We start from the raw sequence: 22297 nt of genomic DNA on the forward strand, positions 1-22297 counted from the left end.
TCGCGCATGCGCAGTCGTTCTGCCGCGGTGTCAACACTGACTGTTAGCGCGAGGTGGAGAGTTGTGGAGCCTTCAAGGTATTTCGCCAGACATCAAACCATTACAACATTCATTCTCATTTACTGACTATATAGAAGCAATAGCAATATTAGTTTATTTTAAGGCAGAAATTCGCGTATTTAAAATTGAAATTTTTTGGATTTCTTGAATGCAGCGTTGCATCATTGAAGTCGCATGAGTATCACAAATATCACAGGCGAAGGGTCATAAGGTAATACAAGAGGGTTTTCTTTTGCCATAAGGTTTCTCCTGTAGCCTTTCTTGACTAAACTGGTTGCACTTCGTGAGTCTTTCCCGCCATTTCTATATTTTTACTGTTGTGACTGTCACACTGTTTTGTCCGCCGTTTTGTCCTACGACAAAAACTGACTTCCCACGTTGTCTCCTGTTTTTCCGGCTTAGTTTTCTTTTGTTTGAAACTGTACTTTGTGTTTTCACCATAAGCTTAAGTGATATTTTGGATAATTCTTCACTTACAAACAATAATTTATTCAGCTCCGAAATCAGTCGCCTGTAAATTCTGCGAAGGATTTGCATATTTCTCTGAGCCCTGATTGCGATGATAGATAGATAATGTGTTTATTAACCCTATTGCAGCGAAAGCTGAATTACAGGGCAGCCAGTATATATATAATACATCCTTACATTTACATAACTTGTTGATAACGATAAGTACAGAAATTGTTGAGTCTATTCGTACGGCCGCAGATGGGGACAACAGACGCCGTACCGGACCGTAAACCATACCCATGGTGCGTTGCTACAGGAATAGGAATTAAGCGTTTAAGGGGGCCTCCGCGTTTGGCCTTTGCCACGAGAGCGATGCATGCCGTTTCTCTACGCTGGCATAGTGTTTCCAATCTAGCGTGTGATAATGCCTCATGGTAAGAGAGGTTTGGAAACACTATGCGCAGCACTTTTTTTTGGACCGATTCCACTAACTCTACCAAGTACTCTGGCAATGCCGACCAGACAGGCGAGGCATATTCAAGCACAGGTCTCATTGTGCTACAGTATACTTGAATAAGGTCGTTTGATGATAGACCGCTTTTCTTGAGCGCACGGATTGCATACAAACGCTTGGTGGCCTTCTTCACGATAGCATCACAGTGAGCGCTGTTGTTGTGTCAGTCTCACGGTAGGCCAGTCACAGTTGGGCTGATGACAAAGAGTTAGTGATTGCGGTCGGATTGCGTTGTTGTGTAATACTGCTTGGAGTTTTTCTACCAGTGGGTTCTAAGTGCATTGTTGATTGAGCGCGTTGGTACAGTTTACGGGCGACTCGAGTCCAACTTGTTTTTGCCACCCTGCATTTTCATTGTAGTCTTTTAACTATTTTATTCTACTTAATTTTACCTTGATTATTGATTATTAATAATTAATTGATCTAGTTAAATAAAAGAAAGGGAAACTAATCAAATAATTATATACAATCAAACAATTATTTAACCGGAATAACCGGAAAATAATCTACAATACTATTTCTGTAATTCTTTTTCAAAAAAATATATATATATAATAATTATATCTGGCATAATGGCAGGCCACCTCATGGCCCCCTTGATAGTACTCCTATTTGCTCTACATCTCCAGAATTTCTTATTACGGTGGCAGAGCCCACTAATTGAGTCTAAGGCCGGACCCTTCATTTCACCAGCACTTTTTGAAATGAGCCTGGACAAAGTTAAAATTTTCATGAACAATATTCATCCCAATCGTGGAAAATTGATCGCTCCAAGGAGTAACCCAAGCTCACTCGCCTTTCGCCTACTCATTCTTAGTGGGGACATCCCTCTCAATCCCGGTCCCACCTACCGGTATCCCTGTGGAGCATGCTCAAAACCAGTTAAATGCAACCAGAAGGGTATTCAGTGCGACTACTGCGATGCATGGTATCACACAATATGCTGCTCAATAAGCAATGAAAGTTACAATACACTTGCTAACAGTTCTTGTTCTTGGATCTACTGTGCCTGTGATGTGGCCAATTTCTCAAAGTCATCAAGTGGTCCTGACATTCCTGATGACAATTATTATTTATCTTTATCAACATCAGTACAATCATCCGGCTCAGAATCACCCTAGCCACTAACATCCTCCCCCAGGCAAAGATCTCCTGCATCAAATAAAATGAAAGACCCCCACAAATTGAGAGTGTTAACACTGAATGCTTGTAGCTTAAAGGGTAAAGATAAACACCTTGAATTTCAAAGCCTGATTGACAACTACAAACCTGATATTGTTAATGTAAATGAGACCCACATTAATGACACTGTCTTTTCGGCTGAAATTCTGGAGAAAGGTTACACCGTTTTTCATAAGGATAGAAACGAATTTGGTGGAGGGGTACTGTCTGCTTTCTCCAACCATCTTGTGGTGACTCACGAGGAGCAAATGGATGGTAATTATGAAGGCATCTGGTCAAAGATAAATATTGCAGGAAGCAAATCACTTTTTGTTGGCTCAGTCTATAGGACCCCAGACTCAAATGTTGACCCCCTTGTAGCTCTCGATGGTGCATTATGCAAGCTGGTTAAAAATCCAATTCCAAACATCCTCATTACCGGTGACCTGAACCTGCCTAGTATATCATGGGAAGATGATAACTACGCTGTAAGACCTAATCCTACTTATGGGCTTGAAGTAAACCACAAGTTTTTGGACATTGTGAACGACCACTCACTGACTCAACATGTTATGGAGCCAACTAGAGGGGAGAACACCCTCGATCTTGTTCTCACCACTTGCCCAGAGATGGTATTAGACCTAGTGGTTGAGCCCGGCATGAGTGATCATGATCTGGTGTTATTTGATCTAAACTTGAAGCCCTCCTTCAACAAGAAAAAGCCTCGTAAAGTCTTTGTATTTAAGAAAGGTAATATGGGTGCAGTGAAAACTGACCTTAAAAAACATCTTGATAATTACTTCAACAATGAGGCCTATCATAAATTGATCAATAAAAACTATGATTTCTTTAAAACCACAATCACTGAGATCATGAAAAAACATATCCCACAAAAAAACATCAGTGGTAGATGGAACTTGCCATGGATCACTAGTTCCATTAAAAGGTTAATCCGAAAAAAGCAACGTCTATATAACCATGCCAAACACTGTAACAACCATGCTGCCTGGAAAAAATTTAAAGACTTGCGTAAACTCGTAAAGAAAAATCTCGCTAAGGCACACAGCGAGTATGTGTCCCAGCTCTTAACAGTCCCAGAGGGTAGTGAAACAGCGAACCATACCATAACCAAACGGTTCTGGACATACATCAAGTCCAAAAAGACCCATGATGTTGGTGTTGCTCCCCTACGCGATGATAAGGGTGAATTAGTCAGTGACAGTCTTGGTAAGGCACGTGCTCTGAGTTCACAGTTCCAGTCCGTTTTTACTCATGAAAATAATAGTTCTATACCTACACTTGGACCAAGTCCTTATCCGACTATACCGTCTACTTTAATGTCTATAGACGGTGTTATCAAACTACTTCAAAATGTTAACCCGAAGAAAGCTAATGGCCCTGATTTAATCCCCTGTAACGCACGGCTGCGTTGCTGTATTCAAGGCTGTCACATAAATATCCGGTTCGCTTCGCAAAAATTAAATATAAAATCGAAATATTGAACATCTGAATTGTGAAAAATCGTTTCTTAAGGAACAGTAAAAAATATAAACACAGCAATAAATTTCCAAGGCCCAATAGTCAACTTCTCGGTGACCCAGGGCGTATTGAGAGTTAACAAGCTTAACGCCAGACGCCCTGGGTCCCCGAGGATAAAACAGCCAAACAAAACAAGATGATGGACAAAACTTTGGGGGAGGGGGGGGGGGTGGCGAATGCAATTGAACACGTTATTTCTTACTTTTTTGTCTTTGTTCTTATTCTTGCCTTTTCGAAATAATCTATTTAATTATTCATTTATTTACTTATCCACAATTTTTAACCTAAATTTACATAATTATACTCATATTACCTATTATAATAATTTATTATTCATTTTGTTTATGATATTTTATTTATTTGTCTGTTAATTTATATTACTTTTGTTTTTTATCTATTTTGTTTGTCTGTTTGTTTATCTATTTATAAAAACTTTGGCCCCCATATGATCTCACTTCCCATCCAGGAGCGTTGCGTGACCGACACAAAGAACGGCTGTGTAGGAGACTAGAAAAGCTTGCCTGTTCTAAATAATTATGGAAGATTATTAAAGCCAGAAACTTGTTATTTAGGCTCAAAATCATAAAAATGGGAGACAGCCGTGCAGCTATTTTTTTTTTCTCCTTTACCGTTACTTAAGCTTAAGTATTTTTATTGTTAAGCGTTACTTAAGCTTGAAGCATGAAGGTGGGTGTGATCAATTATTTTGATATCTTGTTTGTGTCAATGTTTAGTTCTTTTTCACTCAGGTTTTGTATTTTGCCCATGCCGCTTGCTAAATTTCACTGCTTTCGTGTTTTTACAGAACCCGGGTGGTATTTTTAAACCACCAGATTAAACCTTTTATCAGTCAAAGTTTATGTTTTGTTATTTTTTATCAATCATACAGTACTTTACTTCTTCTACAGGTTATCTTGTGAGAGGTGATTATCAAAATGTTTACCAAGCACTTGTCATTTTTATCCAGAGCTGTAAAACCAGCTTTTGATAAGGTAATTTGTTTGTTCTTTTGAGAAAGTTTGTTACAGGTTTGGAAAGAAAAGCATATGATACAGTAAGCAGACGCATCCACAGGGAGGGTGCGCAGGGTACATGCACACCCTCCTTGGCGGCCAAAAAATGGGTCATTGGCTTTAAGGAATCTTCAAACACTATGCTTTTTCCATCTATGATCAATCACCCCCCTCAGCCAATCCTGGATACGCACCTGGTAAATGATAGATTATTGGTTGTTGAAAAATTGGAGAAGGTTAAATTATTTAATTATTACATTAAATTTAGATATAAAGACTTCTCCTGTAAAATGTAAAACAAAGGGAAGAATATGGTGTATGAGGGACCGACCGACCATGATATCTGACAGGTTGGAAACAAGATTTTATAAAATTAGGAAGCAGACAAAAACGTGTTACCTCAAATGTTCAGTTGGTTGGTTCCTTTAGGAGCACATATCTGTTCACAGATCCGTAGCGGGCCATGTAAGATTGGGGGGGAGGGGGGGGGGGGGGACAATACAGAAACATTAAGAAAATATTGGGGGCACAACCACAACCCTACTGGTTATTCCCTTATAATTTTTGAAAATATTGGAGGGGCACGCATGCCCCCAGTCTAGTGCCCACAATTTCACTCCCCAAAAATGCTTTTTCAGGCTATAAAAGCTGGTTATGTCCGAAGTTTGAGTAAGCTAGCTGCCAAGCCCCCAAGCATCAGTTCTGTGACACCACTTAAGGCTGGTAGAGGAGTGGAAGTTGTCTGGGATGATGGGGAGAGAAGCATGTATGTAGCCTATTAACATATCTGTATATTCTCTCTCTGACATAAAAATCCTAAGGTATGACTAATTAAAGCAATGGTTCTCTGAGAATCATTAGACAAAAGCTGCCTCAGCTGCGGGAACAGTAATGATCGCCATGTTTACAACACCATATTTCTTCAGTAAAAACTCTCAGAGATATTCGTGTATGCTTTACGATAAAAACGTTTTGCCTCATTGTGATAAAATGTGGATCCTTTTCTCTGATATCTGAAGAAATACTGTTCATAAAAACATGGAATGAGCCCTGCCATATACAGTACAGCAAAATAACTGTGTTGTGGTCATATCACTTGGTCAATGGCAAGCCCAAGTTCTTGGTTTATCGTTGCTGGCTGCTTAAGGTAATAAGGTAATTCCCTTGAAAAAGTTCTACAACCCAGAATTTTTTAAAACTTGGCATAAACAATATTGAAGTTAAGGGCTTTCAAAAAATGAAATAAAAAAATGGGGGTACAGACCTCATTTTCACAACAGAGGGGCATAGAGATGACGCGTTTTTACTGAAAAATATATTTGTAGCATGAAAAAATGAAGCAAGCGACAACCCGTGCGAAATGGACTAGCAAAATCTACCTAGGAATATGCTATGATTTCATTCCTTGGAATTCCTCAGAAGAAAATTGCTTGTAAAGGCTAAGAATTCCTAGGATTTTCCTAGGATTGCAATATAGAAAATGAGAAAATGATAAACACTGAATCACATACAATGAAAACATTAAAGATTCTTTTTATTCAAAGTTTAGGTGCATCACAAACATACAGTAGCACATACACAGCCTGTGATTATTGTCTATTTGTGCAAAATCCTGGACTTTAAAAATCAGTCCCATGTATGCCAGCATAACTAATATATTAAGTATATGGAGTCCCGTTAAGAAGAGTTCTACTGTTTAAAAGGACTAAATTTCCGATTCAAGCAGTGCCAGTGCCTCGGTTACAGTACCAGCTACAGTAGAATAAGTAAAATATCTTTAGCATTATCAGATAAGAAGCTAGAAGCCTTTATTCTCGATAGGCAACATTTAAATTCGAACCTAGCACGATAGCTTGAAAAGATGAACTAGTTTCTGCATATGCAGGGTTTTACTGTGATCAGAATATAAAAAATATCTGGACAAACTTTAGGTGCAAGATTAGATTTTACTAAGCAAAATTAGGCAAGTGTGTGCTTTTAGCAACAGTTTATAAAGATATAGGCGCTTCATCATAATGTACTTCAAGAACTTAAGTATGTCAGTGAATCAATTTACAAAGTTTTAAGCTTAAAATTCGATTCTAGCGATTTACCTATTGATACATTCCTTGTACCTCAAATTTCTTTATTTCCTGGCTTTGCAACTCGAGCACATTTAGCTTTCTCTATCATATAGCCTGCAAACATAATAAAAGAAACACATTAGAAGGTGGTGAAGTCCGCTCACGAACGATGATTATAAATAGATAGATAGATAGAAACTTTATTAAAGTGTCATAAACAACCTCTAGCCGGGGATAAGACCCCTACTAATTGGGGGACACAAAAAAAAAGATAAAATTATAAAAATTATACTGATTATTAAAAATTTAAAATTGTAGATTCTTACTGATAAAGCTAAATAAATATATATATATATATATATAAATACATGTAAATTGATTGTAATCTATATGAAATTATGAAAAAAAAAAAAAAAATTTGACTAGATTTAAAAATTATCATGCGGAACATAGGGCACAGCCCTTGCAATTTTCTATAAATTCGAAATCCTTTTTTCTCATAGTCACTTTAAAACTTTTTAAACTGTCAATTGATCTTTCTGCCCTAGGTAGGCTATTCCATAGTTTAGCCCCCATATATCTTAGGGAATGTTTCCCGTAAGTGACTGTGTTAAATCTTGGAATAACAAAATCGGACAATCTTAAATTATAGTTCGTGTTTTTTTTAGAAAACAAATCACTAATCCCAGATGGACAAAGGCCATTTTTAACTTTGTACATTAAGATGCAAATGTCTTGCAGTCTACGATTACGTAGAGTAGATAAATTAGCCTTTATTAATAGTTCGTGGTAAGTGCAATTCCAGTCTTTAAAAACAGCTCTTAAGGCACGTTCCTGTAAACGCTCAAGCTTCCTACAGTTGGTCGCAAAAATCACATGAATTATTGATCGTATCACATTATAAAGCTCAGTGCACACTAACCTTTAACTTCAATCAATATTCTGCACATCAAATCCTTGAAATAGGTAGATTACGCGTAGAAGAGACGGGCATAAACGGCTATCTGTTTGGAGACTATTATAATGGCGTTCGTTTGACCGTTATGGCTTTGCGCCTTGGGCCCAAACTCCTCTCGGCCACTAAAGCAAAGGAGGCCCGGCACATTTTGGTTTTACGGCGGGCCCTGCTGAGCCGCCTTCTATCGTATCTGCAAAGCTGGACTTCTTTTTTTTATTATCTCAAGTAGCATTAAAACTTCTAAAAATTCTTATCAATTATCACCCTCTTCAAATCCTTCTTTTCAATGCAGTACTAATTCTGAAAAAAGCACACCACATTATATATCACGTTTCTTATTGTTGTAGTATAGCTCACAATAGATGGTGTGGTAGTATGGTGAGGCCTGTTCTGGTGATGAAAATGTTCTATTATTATTTCGTAAGAAATAGTTACTAAATTACAGAATGCTTCAAATCTTCTTCTTTAGGATTCCTAAGATTTCCAATCCAAATTCTTCCGATTTTCTGGTTTCGCTTATGCTAGGAAATCCTTGGAATTTTTAGGGCTTTTACATACCTGTCAACTCTCCCGCATAAGGCGGGAGTCTCAAGATTTTAGACCCCTTCTCCCGCTCTCCCGCGTTGAGCACCAAATCTCCTGCCTTTAGCAATTTTTATCGCTTCCGAAAAATTATTCTATAGAAAATTGTCATTTTGCCTATTTTCTATTATTGAAAATATTTGAAACAATAATTCCTTCGCGTAGCACAGTTAATATAACACCCTCGTGAGATCAAGTGGATTTGTTCGTGAGAACTTTCTATAATGACTTGCTATAACACCTGCAAGGCTAAACCCACCCCTTTCCCCCCCAAAAAATATACCCCACCCCTCCCCCCCAGAATATTCTCAAGCCTTGAGATTTTCAGAGGTTGACAGGTATGCTTTTAGGAAGTTTGATTATTCTGTTCACACCTTTAGAGATCGAACTTAGGAAATCTAAGGCAATTCCTAGGAAAAAATAGGAATTCCTAAAAACCTTAGGAATCTATCTTGCATGGGAATGTAAATAAAAGGGAACACCATTTATGTAAGGTCAAACGTCGAACATATTTCAGTAGAAAAAAGAGAACGTAAATAGGTGAATGGTAATAAGCTTGATGAACACCACCACATTTTTATAAACGGGGAACCTCACTCCCATACTGTTAATCAAACTTTAATCACATATAAAACAATTATCACTTAAAAAGTGGTAATTACAAAATATGATTTTTTTCACACCAATTTTGCACTATACTCAATCAACTGATTTTGTTTCACATGTATTTCACACTATGCAATCAAGTGGTTTGAGTTTTACACCAATTTCACACTGGTGTGAAATAGTTGGGAAAAAATTTCACACTAACAAAAATTTCACACCTTTTTTTCACACACAACTTCACACCATCTCTCCTTTCATACAAACTTCACACTATTTTTCACATCCTATCACCCAGTAGTGCAGTGGATTTTGGTCTGATGGGTAAGACTTGACCCGTTTATTGTTTTGAATTGTTAAGTTTCTTGTCTTCTTAGATTCCACAGTAGCTGGCTACGAATGAACTGCTCCTGTGGTAAATGCATGCAGGCCGCCAGTGGACAAAGGACCATCTCACTAAAATACATCCCAGAGCATATTTTACTGGAAGCATTGGACATTTCTGGTAATGTATTTCTCAGCATACCAAAATCACAACAACAACAACAACAATTTTTGTCATCAGGTGGCAAAGAGGATAGGTATCATATGGAAAAGGATATAAATAGTATTTACCATACAGAGACATGCTTCCTAAAAGGGTATGGTTTTTACCTTCTCTGTCCTAAACAGGTACATGCCATTTTATTATCATATTTTATTGTATCGTATTGTATCATAAGACAAGGTAGGACATATGTAGTTTTTGTCTAAGGGACACTTTTACAGTAAAGAGTGTTTTAGTGTTAATTTGGCAATCCCAAAACAGTCAAAATCTAGCAGAAAATTAAAACTATCCAAGTTTATTAAATTACCTTCGATCTTTCAGATGAATACAATGCTGTGGTTTGAACAACTCACAACAAGCGAAAAGGATCGGAAATAGTACATTTTTGGAACAGGCTGTACTTTTACTTAAACCTTGAAATTTCATAAATAAACTCACTAGATCCTTTGCATAAAATCCCTTTTATAGATAATTGGCTCATTTCTATTTATTGTACAAAGTAGTCAGGAAGATTTTACAATGTTTTTTTTCACCCTTTTTATATTTTATTAAACTTTCTTGGGAGAAGGGTGTCGGCCACACAGGTGTTTGGTCTGCAGGGGATGAATACTTCCCCCTCCCCTCCCCCCTCGGGGTATCAAAGAGTCTTTGTCAACTGCCAGTTTTGTTATCGTAGCATTCTTACCATAATAGTCGATTAAACATCATAATAAATTCTATTGTTTCAGCTGATTCCAAGGAGATTTCTATTAGATGGAAGGATGAGAACCACAACAGCACATTCCCATTACGATGGCTTAAAGAGCACTCGTACTCCGACAAAGATATTGCTATGCAAGGACTAGAAAGGAAACCCTTGCCATACCAAGGGGTCAGTAGCTGTTATCTTGTGTCTGTGTAATACATAAAAAAACTTTTAAGTGAATCAAGAGTGAGAGTTTGCTCTTACACCTCTGCTTACATATTTAACATGTATTAGTGACAAACTCATGAGAGATGGATGGATGGGGGGGAGTACTCGTGATGGCTGGCATCAATCTTGGCATACATGCATTCCTTGCCCTTTTGGAAAAGATAATAGATTAAAAACCGTTTATATTTCACATTGTATCTGCACACATCCTACCCAGTGAAACCTCTCTAGGGAACGGTTAAACAATATCGGTTGATATTTCAGTGAACTTGTTGTAAATGATCTTTTAACTCATGATACCTGAATTTGTTTTAGGAGGGATCTCCTAGCATGGAGTACAGAGAAATGTCAGATTCTGATGAAGGCTTGCTGAAGTAAGACATCTTCTTTTTCCAGTGTCTGTTTTAACTTTGGGGCTCTCCATAAAAGTAGATGCGGGTGATCGTCCTATCCTTTAGGGTATTAAATTCTTCTAATTATACTTCTATTCCTTACAGGATGTTCAAAACCCTTAGTTATCCTAATTACAACTGATCATGAAAGTACTCAGAAAAAGATGTGATTGATGGTGGCGTCATATTTGTTTTTAGTGCTTAGAGTTAAAAATTGCTTGGGCCACACCTAAGTGTGCTATTTTTAGTGGTAAGAATTGCTGTTGACCACACCTAAAGTTTACCCTTGGGATTCAAATTTATTTGAGTAGCTATGACGGCACCTCCATCCCTCCCCCTGTGCTGTACTAATAGAGGCTTTTAATAATGCTCACTGGTCTTAACTTATTCTACTATCCTATTAATTGAATTCCTTGTTTGTGCCAGATATTTGAGGCATTTAAATGAGTATGGCATTTCAGTGCTGACAGGTGTACCTAAAAATGTCCATGTTACACAGGCAAGTTTACCAGAGCCAGCATTGTAGGGAAAAGCAGGAGCCTCTGGATCCAGCAATGTTGTGTTGTCAGGCCCGTAGCCAGTTGTTGTGTGTGTGTGTATGGGGGGGGGGGGGGGAGCTTGCAGTTGTACTCAATTTTCCTTCATTAAAGCGGACCTTCCAGTGGAGTGGGGGGTTCTCCCACTGGCTACAGGCCTGGTTCTATTTTTTTTACAACACATGCAAGCTGTATAAATTATGCATTAGATATTAAGTGTTACCCCAAATAAAAGTCTATCTATCTAAAAGTCTATCTATGATGCTTTGAATTGGATTTTTTAGAAATAATATGTTTCTTAGCTGTGATCTCTCAGATAATTTTTTTTCAACAATGCTGCTGTTTTTTTTTTTTTTTTTTTTTTGCACAGTGCTTTAACTCACTCTTAATCAAAGTTGTTCTCTGTTTAGGTGGCGAGAAAATTTGGACCTGTATTAGAAACCATCTATGGAAGGGTAAAGTATAGAATATCAAACTTGAAGTTTTTTTTATATTTCGATAAGATTGTCCCAAATTGTGATTGAACCTTACCTTTTTTTAAAAATAACCCAGGTCACCTAAGCCTGATTCTGATCAATAATGGGCAAATGATGGTCCATTTAAATCTTGAACATTTGATGCAAAGTATATGTTTTTGATAATTAACAGTTTTGTGGACACAATAAGTTTGTGAAGGGATCAAGGTTTTTGGTCCCTTTTTATAATAACAATAGGACAACATAAAACAAGCAAGTATTTGGAAGAAACAGACCCACCTAATGGCTACTTGTGAAGTTAGACATATATATGAGCCCATAACACAATGCATTGAAATATGTAGGGCTTTTTGTTAAACACCCCTAGAAAAGAAAATTGTGACTATACAGTTCCTTGCTCCTAGGCGAACTTAAACTTCTACCCTGTTTCTATTTAAGGATTTTCAAGTTATCAGCCAGCCAAATCCAATCAACATTGCCTATTCAGACGTGAATCTCCCTTTCCATGTTGATCTGGCATACTATCAATCTCCTCCCGGCCTGCAGCTTTTACATTGTGTCAGGTCTGTCTTTTCAGTATCTGTTATTTTTATGTTATGCAGTGGTGTGGCAAGGTGGAGGGGGCCCCAAAGGCCCTTTCAAGCCATTTTCTCCTGTGTTTTAGATAATGCCTCATACATTTACTGTATTTTTGGCTCCTAGAAGGTAGACGGGCCCTGGGCCACCCTGTGGGTACGCCCCTGTCATGGGCCATGTCGCTAGTACATTATGTTAGTTTATTTCAAGTGACCATCATGGTCTCTTGTTTGTGTACATTATGTTAGTTTATAATGACAAACAGTCGGGATAGGAGTTCTAGAATATGGTAATTGATGTGATAGATTAAATTGTGTGTTGTTTTGCAAAAGGTTTGACAAGCAAGTAGTTGGCGGTGAAAGCATATTTTTGGATCTGTTTGCTGTGGCTGAAGAATTCAGGAAAACAAACCCCCAGGAGTTCAATACATTCTTAAGAGTTCCTGCTACTTTTCAAAAGATACATTTTGAGCGGTATGTATTTGGTCAACGCCCAACATCAGTTTATGTACTTTCCTCACTTTACGATGTGATTCTAAATTTTGCAAATTAAAGACAGTGGCGCGTAATAAGATTTTTTTACACGCTTTTAATTAACATAGTTTACGAAATAGATCACGCTTGTAAAGACAAAATATCACTGCTTTTGTTTTTCGAAATTGAGCCCCCGAAACTCAGGGTCGGAAATAGGATAGGTGTATCTCAAAATCGCAAAACGATCAGTCGCAAAAATTGATGGCCATCGTTATCATAGCAGTTCTTAAACATATAAAAATGCTGGGGAAAATAAATCGAAGAAAAAAAAATTTAAGGGAAAAAAACTAACGTGAACATTCTGGTAAGAAAAACGTTAAAAGAAAAAAAAACATATTTATAGCGAAAAAGTGGAGATTGATGCGGTCTGATAAACAAAGCTGCATTCCCATAACATACTGTGTAAGCAATCTTCTTGTGAACAGCATTTGTCATTGCTATATCACTGTGCGTTTTCCTATTATTCAAGGGAGTATCCGGTTTACATGAAGTACCAGCGGCCACATATCGTCCTCAACCATCGCGATGAAGTAAGAACGAATGTATACTTTCCAAAGGCCAACAAAATGTACTGTAAGCGTGCTCTTATACTAATACGTTTTTTCTACCATTCTCTTCTTTAGATTGTAGCAGTGACATGGTCTCCTGCATTTGAAGGCCCGCTGTTTGCTCGCGAGGTATATTTACTAAATATAGACCCTCGAGGCCGAAGGCCGAACCCCGAAAGGTCTGTTTATGGTCTATTTATGGTCTATTCATAAATCATAGTCCACGAGGCCGTTTTAGAATTCACCAACTAGATGGTCAAACTAATAATAGCGACGATTGAAAATAGTATGTATATCGGCGGTTGTTTCGACTTTTCTGTTACCTAAAAGTATCTGAAGATTAGGCAGGTTTTAGGGTAATTGTTGTCTTTGTATCGGCCTCATGTGTTTCCTAAGTTTCTTTTATGTAAAAGTTGATCTTTGATTTTGCAGGAGGATGTTGAGCCTTACTATGAAGCGTACAGGAAATTTGACAAGGCCGTGAACAAGTCTCCGCTCAAGGTATTGACAAGGGCATCGACCAGGGTATTGACAATGGCATCGACCAGGGTATTGACAAGGGCATCGACCAGGGTATTGACAGGGCATCAACCAGGGTATTGACAAGGGCATCGACCATGGTATTGACAATGGCATCGACCAGGGTACTGACAATGGCATCGACCAGGGTACTGACAATAGCATCGACCAGGGTGGTGACAAGGGCATCGACCAGGGTGGTGACAAGGGCATCGACCAGGGTGGTGACAAGGGCATCGACCAGGGTGGTGACAAGGGCATCGACCAGGGTGGTGACAAGGGCATCGACCAGGGTGGTGACAAGGGCATCGACCAGGGTGGTGACAAGGGCATCGACCAGGGTGGTGACAAGGGCATCGACCAGGGTGGTGACAAGGGCATCGACCAGGGTGGTGACAAGGGCATCGACCAGGGTGGTGACAAGGGCATCGACCAGGGTGGTGACAAGGGCATCGACCAGGGTAGTGACAAGGGCATCGACCAGGGTAGTGACAAGGGCATCGACCAGGGTAGTGACAGCTTTAGATCAGGTTGACATCTGCTTGTAAACTAATGGTGTGTATAACTGGTACCGGCAGGTTATTTTAGGGTTTTCCTGATATTTCGTTCCCATTTCTTTCTTTTAGCTTAAGTTAAAACTCAACGAGGGTGATCTGGTGACGTTTAATAATATCCGTATGCTGCACGGCAGAAAGGCTTTTCAGCTAAATGATGGAGTTCGACAACTTGATGTATGTATTTTTAAGTAAAACCTTATGGAAAAACCAAAAGCTACCCGTTTTGTTTGAATAATTAGAAAACAAGTCCAGTGACCATCTATTTAACTTCCTTTCCAAATATTAGTACGACATTTATATTGAAAACAAAGTAATCTGAGGTGTTGAGAATTCCATCTTTTAATACTATGGAGCATGTACAATACATTTGATGAAATCTCCCGGTCATTGGAGCTCGATACTTCTCCCAGAAGATCAAAATCTTACATTTAGTTTGATTTCTTTCACAGGGCTGCTACGTAAATATTGACGAGTTCCGCAACAAACTTGATGTACTGTCACAAACCGTTGGGGATGGAAGACTCTCCAAACGTGTTGGCAACGGCTGCTTCTTTTAGAACATGAAATAATAACATTTTATCATATGTACGTTTATCGTATGTGTGTATGTTTAGAACATAAAATAATAATATTTTATCATATGTAGATATATGATAATTTATAATAATAACTAATTCTGGCATACCTAATATATTTTTTGTATGTAGGTAAGTTGGTTTTGACAAGGGGACATTCGTTTCCTAATAAAATAGTGTATGTCAGTCAGACAGAGAAGTTCTTCGTTTTGTGTTGTTTCCTTTCATGCATGTGAACGGTGATGGTGATAAATTTTATCGATTATCATTTGAATAACGCCGTAGCTCTGTTCACAATAGCCATGGCGTAGAGAAAGCTCTGTTCACAATAGCCATGGCGTAGAGAAAGCTCTGTTCACAATAGCCATGGCGTAGAAAAAGCTCTGTTCACAATAGCCATGGCGTAGAGAAAGCTCTGTTCACAATAACCATGGCGTAGAGAAAGCTCTGTTCACAATAGCCATGGCTTAGATAAAGCTCTGTTCACAATAGCCATGGCGTAAAGAAATCTCTGTTCACAATAGCCATGGCGTAGAGAAAGTGCTTTTCCGGAAAAAAAGATGCGCTCATTACTATTTTTTTCGAAGTTTTGAAGTTTCTATGCTTGGTAGTCAGCCGTACTTGGCGCAGATGACTTGGATTGATATCGCGAGAACTTCCATCTCTGTGTAGAGCTTCCATCGCACGGGTTGACTATAATAAACTGTCCATCTTGGGAGATATCTAGACAGTTTTCGGTCCAAACATGTACTATGGTACCCTGGAAACAATCGGTCATATAAGTGTGAGTCTCCCTGTGTTTATATTCCTTGCGTCTGTTGTGTTCCTATGTATATGGATGTGGCCCAGGGGTTTTCACGTCATCTGTATGTCGCATTCCCTTGTACATGTGGTCTCACCCTTCTCTTGTATTTCCATGTAGAAGTGCTCTTACCCTGTAGTTGTTGTTTCCATGTTAACGTGTATCTTGTTGTGTTTCAACTTGAACGTAGTGTTACCCTATACTTGTATTTCCATGTGAGTGTGGTTTTTCTCTCTACTTGTGTATTCCCATGTGAACGTGGTTTTACCCTTTATTTGTCTAATTGATGGTTTTACCCTCTGTGCTTGTGTTTCCACTTGGGTGTTAGATTTGGGTGTTAGATTGTGTGTGGCCTTACCCTTTGTCTGTTTCCTTATGGTGTGGTCCTACCCTTTGTCTGTTTCCTTATAGAGGGTTGTCTTACCCCTTTTTACTTGTGGGCGTGGTCTTACCCTTTGTCTGTTTTCTTATAGGCGTGGTCTTACCCTTTGTCTGTTTTCTTATGGGTGTGGTCTTACCATTCGCTTGTTGTGTTTCCACTCTTGGTTTCCCTTCAGCCCGTGGCAAGTTATCATCTCAACGTAACTTCCAGGGTCGCCATTTGGGGAATCCAAGCATTTGTCGTCATTAAACAGAATCTCGTTGCTTTTTGTCAAAGTGAAGAACTACGGGGAAATATTACTAGCATCACTCTTTAAAAGAGTTCCATCAACAAAGGAACAGTTGTTTACAATTATTTCAAAATATTATTTTCACGGTTATTGGAGTGCCGCGGAAGTAGGACTAGCGTTTGTGAGGAGGTTAGTAAGTGGTGACCACGTGGTATTATCGCGTGACTTAGGTGACAATTATCACATGGCTTGTGTGACCTGGTTTCCCTCCCATTCCGTAACACGTGTGGTACTAGCGCCTGACTGGTGTGATATTATCACGTGACATGTGTGGTCTTATCACGTGATATGTGTGATCTTATCACGTGGCTTGTGTGGTCTTATCACGTTACATGTGTGGTATCACGTGGATTGTGGTCTTATCACGTGACATGTGTGATATTATCACTTGGCTCGTCACCTGGTTGCCTCCCATGCCATGACACGTGTACAGGCCCACACGCTTGATGTTCTTCTCGCCCAGCGTGTCCAGACACAGACTTGATTCTTTGTTGCGGATCTGGTGAGAATAAAGGTAGGATTTTGGGGGCAATTTCTACGGCTGGTTGTTGTTAGATGTACTCTTTCTGACCTTTTCTAGCGGTCACCCCTACCTTTGTAACTTGCAGAATCAGACCAGAATTAGGGACAAGGTCAAAACAATTCTCCAAACTAGGGATCCGACTTTTAAAAAAAAGGTTGATGGGTGGCGGGCGGTACCCCCCCCCCCCCACACACACACACACAACACGCACACACCACCACCACCAAGTAATGGTAGGAACACCTCCCCCCCCCCCCCCCCACATGGTGACGAGGAACCATCCAATCTAGCGACCCGACTTTTTAAATAGGTTGCTAGTGGCGGGTGATATCCCCCACCCCCCAACTACAGTGGTGGCGGGTTGTATACCCCCCCCCCCCCCTCCCACACACACACAGTTGTATCAACATACACTGGGTACACTGTCTACTAATAGTGAGGGGTTTCTTAAATCGCCTACGATAAGTGGGCGATGTTCGAAAATCCTTTTCCAGTTCCAGTGGGCGAGTAAAGGCCTCCGTTTTGATCATGTCTGAGTAGATATCATTTTAATACTTACAAGGACACAATTTATCATTTCTTGGTAGATGTCGTTTAGTGGACCCTTGCCTGGTGTGATTGGGACCTCATTTAAATTCATGTCTGGGTAGATATTGACATTATTCAAATACCACTTACCTCGTCCTGGGAGGGTGGGTAAGGGTCAACATTGGTCATGCCGGGGTAGATGATATCCAAATACCACTTACCTCGCCCTGGGCAGGTGGGTTGGGTCATCAATTGTCATGTCAGGGAAGATATTCAAATACCACTTACCTCGCCCTGGGCGGGTGGGTTGGGGTCAACATTCGTCATGTCAGGGTAGATGTTATCCAAATACCACTTGAAGCTCTTGCAGCCCAATCTCTTCCTTAGTGCGACTCTATCGCTGATGTCGCCGATGTCGACGTTTCGTTCCTCCTCGGTCTTCTTTCTGTAGTAGTGGTCCTTGTATTCATCCATCCAGACCTCGGCCAACCGGTTGAAGTTGCGGGCCAGGGTAGTGGTCGTACCTTTAGGAAACTTGTACGGCGACGTATATTTCCTGAACACGTGGCCTACCCTAGAGCAAGGGACTATCTCAAGCTGCCCGCCACACATCCAAATCTGCATCGGAACATGTCGATAAATCTATGGCCAAAAAATATCCCTGACCCAAAAAAATTTACCCACAAAATGTCCCCCGCCACCTCCCTTCCACAACACTCAAGGAGTAAGCCCCCCTCCCCCCCCCGCTTTCTGGCGAGGAATCTACTTACCCTAAAGGACATTTCCAGGTTCTCTCCTCCCCAGATCTCCATCTTACTGTCATACGAGCCAAGATCGTAAAAGTATTTCTTGTGGATGGCAAATAGTCCACCTGCCATCGTGGGGCTCCTGTGGATGAATGATGAAAAAGAAGTGTACTTTTACGAATAATTTTACGTAGAGTCCATTCTGGGCCTTGTTCCGGTTCGTGCGTGGCATAAATATTCTACGGTGCCAGAGCTGGAGTAGGCCTTGAAATATTTGGGGAGGGGGGGGGGGGGTCACGATACAGAAACAATAAAATATTTGGGGAGGGGGGGGGGGGTCACGATACAGAAACAATAAAATATTTGGGGACACAGCCACGCCCCTACTGGTCATTTCCTGTATAAATATTTTATAATATTGTCCTGGATGTTCTAGAAATCACATGGCATTGCTACGTCCACTACTATGATAGACGTGTTTGAAGTTCAAATACAGTAATAACAATTTTAACTTTTACCTTATTACACTTAATTTTCGCGTCACTTCAATTTCGCGATTTTGAAAGATTCGCGAAAATAAAGTGACGCGAAAATATATTTAGTCATAGTAATGTACATATTGTAAAGGGTTGAGTTGGACTTTTGATTTTTTTGAAACTAAATTTAGCCCTCGCATTTTTTTTTTGTGTTACATATTTTTTCAGTTTCGATGATTACTGCACATTTTAATTCCACTTCTTTTGCTTGATTTTGTTATCCCAAAATCGCGAAAATAAAGTGATCTGGTTTTGACGAAAATAGGAAAATCGCCAGAATAAGGTGTCGCGCAAAATATCGTTATCTCAAAATCGCGAAATTTTGAAAATTCATTGTAATAATGTAGTATTTAGTTTCTATATTTCAGTAAATGTGTTAGGTATTCGTTAATTTACTGGCCGTGCCAAAAAAAAGGAGAAAATGTTTCGGATTTAACAAGTTTATCATATTCACCTTATGTAATCAGTTTCGTCTTTTCGTCGTTTTTTCTCTGCCTCGGGGATCGCTTTCCAGGTGAAAAAAAGATCCCAGGTGAAACCGCCACGCTCGTGTATCACGTCCGAGGCCTGGTAACGAAAATCGTCAGCATTGATGACCTCTATGACGGGGCAAACGACATTTCTGCGATCCTCGGCAATACGAACAAGAAGAGGCTCCAGCCAACCTGAAACGCGATCACGTCACGTACTGTTGACTTGCAATGTTACACGCGCACTTCACAGCACGTTAGTCAGTTAATTGGGTGGAACAACGCACTTATCACGACACGATATTTGGTAAAACGCGTAATGATACACTCACATTACAAAACAGCAAATCAAACAGTAAGACACATAAAATCACGCAACATACCATGCACATAACAAACCCCAGTGTTATTTCTTCGGTACTTCTCACCGTAATGTATCAATTACCTGGTGTCGCCTCGCAGTGAGAATCCAAAAATGTCAGCACCTCGCCACGTGCCTCCTCTGCCCCTCGCAGCCGAGCAGGGACTAGACCCTGACGGCTAGGCATACGAATAAGCTTGACCTTGTTCAGCATGCTGATGTGGTCAATGAGAGGTTGTTTTAAATCATCTGTTACAATGAGAAAATAAAGATGTTTACCGCATGAATATACTCGAGGCATCTAAGTTAAGTTAAGTTACAGTCACTAACGCAGTCCTGTAGATCATGTAATCGATGACTAGCTTTCTTATCTCACGTGATCCGCTATTCTACCCTGACGGTGATCAATCACGTGCTTGTGACATGTTGGTGGTGAGCAATTCACGTGCTCGAACCATCTTAGCGGTGGCCAGTCACGTGCTCCTACCACCCTGGCACTAAGCAAGTCACGTGCTCCCAGCATCCCGGGACCAATCTAGCTGTATTTACGTGATGGCCGTACCGTATTCGCTGTAATCGTCTACTAGTATGATGTCGGCGATAAGGCGGGGCGGAGACTCGTTGAGCACGCTGTGAACGGTGCGTAGCAGCACGGAGAGAGCCTCGTTATGGAAGCAGATAATCACGCTAGTGGTTGGTAAGGCCCTTGGGTAGAGCTTGTGCTTGCGTTTACACCTAAATATAACGGAAAAAGTATTTGCTAGCGTTAGTACCTAAATATCATGGCACAAGTATTTGCTTGCGTTTGCACCTTAATATCACGGAAAAAGTATTTGCTAGCGTTTGTACCTAAATATCATGGAAAAAGTATTTGCTAGCGTTAGTACTAAATATCATGGTAAAAGTATTTGCTCGCGTTTGTACCTAAATATCATGGTACAAGTATTTGCTTGCGTTTGCACCTAAATATCACGGAAAAAGTATTTGCTATCGTTTGTACCTAAATATCATGGAAAAAGTATTTGCTAGCGTTAGTACTAAATATCATGGTAAAAGCATTTGCTCGCGTTTGTACCTAAATATCATGGTAAAAGTATTTGCTAGCGTTTGCACCTAAATATCATAGTAAAAGTATTTGCTAGCGTTAGTACTAAATATCATAGTAAAAGTATTTGCTAGCGTTAGTACTAAATATCATGGTAAAAGCATTTGCTCGCGTTTGTACCTAAATATCATGGTAAAAGTATTTGCTAGCGTTTGCACCTAAATATCATGCTAAAAGTATTTGCTAGCGTTTGCACCTAAATATCATAGTAAAAGTATTTGCTAGCGTTAGTACTAAATATCATAGTAAAAGTATTTGCTAGCGTTAGTACTAAATATCATGGTAAAAGCATTTGCTCGCGTTTGTACCTAAATATCATGGTAAAAGTATTTGCTAGCGTTTGCACCTAAATATCATAGTAAAAGTATTTGCTAGCGTTAGTACCAAATATCAAGTATTTGTTTGCGCTTGCAATCCAATGAAAGAATGTTTTTGCCTTGGTGGTGTCGCCTTGCTGGGATCATCACGAGGCAAAAGAGTAAAAAAAAAAGGAACTACTATCGAATTACGTTATAGCACCAATCTAACATGGTACAATCTGCCAACATTCTAACAGTGCGGGCCATCAGTTTCTATTTCGGCGATTTTAGAATTTTCGGAATGTTTTAATTTCCGCGAAAATGTCAATATACGCACACGTTAACGCTCGTTAACGATACTCACTTGGGTCCCCGTACATCCTTGAGTCGGCGATCAAGAGAGATGCGGTCACTGAGCATGACATTGAAAGAGTGGTTATCAAACGCATGGGCAGCATGCTCCTTGAAGCGTGTAGGAAGGGTCGCTGCTTCGCCCAAGTCACCTAGTCCCGGGATGACAACGTCGTGGAAGGGATACGCAGGGTCACGCTGTACTCGCTTGGCTACCTCTGGTGGGCGTTGAGCCAAGTACTGGACATCTATTGTACTAGGAATGATGGTCTCTTTAGAGAAAAAGTTGTACTGGTGATTTAGGAAGGTCAAGAAAAATAGAAAGTCCACAGATAGCCAGAATATCGAGGTGAGCAAAAACACTTTGACCAGCAAGTTTTGCTGGCGGATGTATCGCGAGTACGACATCGGGCCGTATTTCAATCCAGGGAGATAGCGTATTCCAGTTCAAACATGGCGACTATTTCCTCGGGCCACTCTCCATTAAAGGATGCACAGATACTCAGAATTTCCCTTTTCATGTACAAATCTCCGACATTTCGTCAATTTAGGATATTTTAACACTATCCTCTGAAAATGTTAATAGCATCAAAGACTGGATTTCTAATAAATATTCGATTTGCCCAAGACCAGAACGGCGAAACGTGACCACTAACAATAGACGGGTACCAGTACGGCCGAAAGGATTCATGGGAAATAAATTGATCGATACAATAAACCGTTCGGTGGTCTAGTATATGCAAACAACTTGTTCTTTTTGCGTCTTTAAGACCTCCATCTTCTATGCTTT

General features: G+C 39.8%; 3 protein-coding genes and 1 long non-coding RNA gene across 8 annotated transcripts; 2 read left to right on the plus strand and 2 right to left on the minus strand.

Annotated features, from left to right (window-relative positions):
- Positions 1 to 41: 41 nt before the first annotated feature.
- Positions 42 to 15314, plus strand: LOC5508786 (gamma-butyrobetaine dioxygenase). 5 transcript variants are annotated; one of them, XM_048723333.1, is made up of 15 exons: positions 61 to 77; positions 4633 to 4716; positions 5376 to 5503; positions 9321 to 9448; positions 10219 to 10361; positions 10719 to 10777; positions 11222 to 11294; positions 11742 to 11786; positions 12246 to 12370; positions 12716 to 12856; positions 13386 to 13446; positions 13540 to 13593; positions 13897 to 13965; positions 14610 to 14714; positions 14990 to 15314. In XM_048723333.1, the coding sequence occupies exons 2-15, from the start codon at positions 4660 to 4662 to the stop codon at positions 15095 to 15097; spliced, it is 1296 nt and encodes a 431-aa protein (XP_048579290.1). In that variant the 5' UTR covers positions 61 to 77; positions 4633 to 4659; the 3' UTR covers positions 15098 to 15314. The 5 variants fall into 5 exon arrangements, with proteins under 5 accessions (XP_048579292.1, XP_048579290.1, XP_032233485.2 ...); XM_032377594.2 differs by lacking the exon at positions 61 to 77 and adding an exon at positions 3630 to 3647; XM_048723332.1 differs by lacking the exon at positions 61 to 77 and having other exon boundaries at positions 3991 to 4716.
- On the plus strand, positions 2191 to 3687 carry LOC125560926. Its single transcript, XM_048723366.1, has one exon. The coding sequence runs from the start codon at positions 2191 to 2193 to the stop codon at positions 3685 to 3687; it is 1497 nt and encodes a 498-aa protein (XP_048579323.1).
- LOC116615711 lies at positions 6255 to 8593 on the minus strand. Its single transcript, XR_004295083.2, has 2 exons — positions 7723 to 8593; positions 6255 to 6914 (listed from the first exon to the last, which is right to left on the minus strand). It is a non-coding gene; the product is annotated as an uncharacterized LOC116615711 (long non-coding RNA).
- LOC5508771 (polypeptide N-acetylgalactosaminyltransferase 1) lies at positions 14857 to 22177 on the minus strand. The gene is made up of 9 exons (XM_032377592.2): positions 21521 to 22177; positions 20315 to 20487; positions 19837 to 20001; positions 19376 to 19586; positions 18410 to 18527; positions 17928 to 18257; positions 16989 to 17087; positions 16436 to 16582; positions 14857 to 15875 (listed from the first exon to the last, which is right to left on the minus strand). Exons 1-9 carry the CDS (start codon positions 21913 to 21915, stop codon positions 15714 to 15716), a joined length of 1800 nt encoding a protein of 599 aa, XP_032233483.2. The 5' UTR covers positions 21916 to 22177; the 3' UTR covers positions 14857 to 15713.
- Between the last annotated feature and the right edge of the window lie 120 nt (positions 22178 to 22297).

Source organism: Nematostella vectensis, chromosome 2 (assembly GCF_932526225.1).
Source record: "Nematostella vectensis chromosome 2, jaNemVect1.1, whole genome shotgun sequence".
Lineage (NCBI taxonomy): Eukaryota > Metazoa > Cnidaria > Anthozoa > Actiniaria > Edwardsiidae > Nematostella > Nematostella vectensis.